The sequence below is a fragment of the Megalops cyprinoides genome, chromosome 19 (genome assembly GCF_013368585.1).
Source record: "Megalops cyprinoides isolate fMegCyp1 chromosome 19, fMegCyp1.pri, whole genome shotgun sequence".
Lineage (NCBI taxonomy): Eukaryota > Metazoa > Chordata > Actinopteri > Elopiformes > Megalopidae > Megalops > Megalops cyprinoides.
In genome coordinates, this window is record NC_050601.1 from 536,440 (window position 1) to 538,939 (window position 2,500).

A 2,500-nucleotide genomic window follows, 5' to 3' on the forward strand; every position below is an offset into this window, starting at 1 on the left:
CCTGCCTAACCGAGTGCCTGCGTAACCGAGTGGCTGCGTAACCGAGTGGCTGCTTAACCATGTGCCTGCCTAACCGAGTGGCTGCCTAACCGAGTGGCTGCTTAACCGAGTGGCTGCTTAACCATGTGCCTGCCTAACCGAGTGGCTGCTTAACCGAGTGGCTGCTTAACCGAGTGGCTGCTTAACCATGTGGCTGCTTAACCATGTGGCTGCTTAACCGAGTGGCTGCGTAACCGTGTGGCTGCTTAACCGAGTGGCTGCTTAACCGAGTGGCTGCCTAACCGAGTGGCTGCTTAACCATGTGCCTGCTTAACCGAGTGGCTGCTTAACCATGTGGCTGCTTAACCATGTGGCTGCTTAACCGAGTGGCTGCTTAACCATGTGGCTGCTTAACCATGTGGCTGCTTAACCGAGTGGCTGCGTAACCGTGTGGCTGCTTAACCGAGTGGCTGCCTAACCGAGTGGCTGCTTAACCGAGTGGCTGCCTAACTGAGCGGCTGCTTAACCATGTGCCTGCTTAACCGAGTGGCTGCTTAACCGAGTGGCTGCTTAACCATGTGGCTGCCTAACCATGTGGCTGCCTAACCGAGTGGCTGCTTAACCGAGTGGCTGCTTAACCGAGTGGCTGCTTAACCGAGTGGCTGCTTAACCATGTGGCTGCTTAACCGAGTGGCTGCTTAACCGAGTGCCTGCTTAACCGAGTGCCTGCTTAACCGAGTGCCTGCTTAACCATGTGGCTGCTTAACCATGTGGCTGCTTAACAGTGTGGCTGGTTAACTGAGTGGCTGCTTAACAGTGTGGCTGGTTCACTGAGTGGCTGCTTAACCGAGTGGCTGCTTAACCATGTGGCTGCTTAACAGTGTGGCTGCTTAACAGTGTGGCTGGTTAACTGAGTGGCTGCTTAACAGTGTGGCTGGTTCACTGAGTGGCTGGTTCACTGTGTGGCTGGTGAACTGAGTGGCTGGTGAACTGAGTGGCTGGTTAACTGCGTGATTGGTTAACTGAGTGGTTGGGGAGTCATTAACTGTAGCATTTGTCTCAGTTAATAACGCAGGGATAGGACTGCTGGGCCCACTGGAGGCCATCAGCATGGAGGAGATGAAGAAGGTGTTTGAGACCAACTTCTTTGGTGCTGTGCGCATGATCAAGGAGGTGATGGTGGACATGAAGAAGAGGAGGAGAGGTCACATCATCGTCATGAGCAGCGTGATGGGCCTGCAGGGTACGATGCTAATGCTAACACTGCTAAACTAACCGTACATCAGCTCACAGAGAGCGGACGCTAAGCTAACCACACATCAGCTCACAGAGAGCGGACGCTAAGCTAACCGCGCATCAGCTCACAGAGACCGGACGCTAAGCTAACCACGCATCAGCTCACAGAGAGCGGACAGTGACCCCGTAGCTCCGGCAGCCGCGGGGAGCTAACTCACAGGACGGTGATAGACAGGCGCACCCTTCAGGAGGGGCAGAACGGACGTGTCTGGCGGGGTTGTTGGATGTGCTGAGTTGTGTTTTCCTGCAGGTGTGGTGTTTAACGATGTGTACACCGCCTCTAAGTTTGCCATGGAAGGATTCTGCGAGAGTCTGGCGGTGCAGCTGCTCAAGTTCAACATCACGTGAGTCAGTTCAGCAGGGAAGAGCACGGGCAACTGTTTCAGGAGCAAGTGTTACAGGAGCAAGTGTTACAGGAGCAAGTGTTAAGGAGCAAGTGTTACAGGAGCTAGTGTTTCAGGAGCAAGTGTTACAGGAGCAAGTGTTTCAGGAGCAAGTGTTTCAGGAGCAAGTGTTACAGGAGCAAGTGTTACAGGAGCAAGTGTTTCAGGAACAAGTGTTTCAGGAGAGCGAGTGTTTCAGGAGAGCAAGTGTTTCAGGAGAGCAAGTGTTTCAGGAGAGCGAGTGTTTCAGGAGAGCAAGTGTTTCAGGAGAGAGTGTTTAAGGAGTGAGTGTTTCAGGAGAGCCTGTTTCAGGGGAGTGTGTTTCAGGAGAGCCTGTTTCAGGGGAGTGTGTTTCAGGAGAGTGGTAAATACATTGTTGCTTTACGTTGATGTTGTCTCTGTGGCAGTGTGTCTATGATTGAGCCAGGCCCGGTGCACACAGAGTTTGAGGTGAAGATGATGGATGAGGTGGCAAAGATGGAGTATCCTGGCGTGGATTCCGACACCGTGCGCTACTTTAAAGATGTCTACCTGCCGTCCTCCGTCGACATCTTCGAGGCCATGGGCCAGACCCCTGAGGACATCGCCAGGGTGGGTCCCCCTTCCCCACCTCCAGCCCCAGCCTCCACCCCCGGCCTCCAGCCCAGGCCTCCACCTCCGGGCCTCCACCCCGGGCCTCCACCCCCAACCTCCACCTCCAGGCCTCCACCCCGGGCCTGCAGCACAGGCCTGCTCGCATGTTAAAATGCGATGCTCAGATCAGCCCTCTCCCGCATGCTGAGAGCCGCTGCAGCGCAGCACCATGGCTTTGTTCCTTCGGGGGTTGCCATGGTGAAGAGAAC

General features: G+C 54.9%; 1 protein-coding gene across 1 annotated transcript in view; it reads left to right on the plus strand.

The window, feature by feature from the left end:
* Window positions 1–2,500, plus strand: part of rdh8a (retinol dehydrogenase 8a) — a 9,089-nt gene that overhangs the window by 5,763 nt on the left and 826 nt on the right. Inside the window, exons 3-5 of the mRNA XM_036553337.1 lie at window positions 1,043–1,222; window positions 1,526–1,619; window positions 2,066–2,249. Coding sequence (XP_036409230.1) covers window positions 1,043–1,222; window positions 1,526–1,619; window positions 2,066–2,249 — 458 coding nt within the window. The remainder of the gene's footprint in view (window positions 1–1,042; window positions 1,223–1,525; window positions 1,620–2,065; window positions 2,250–2,500) is intronic.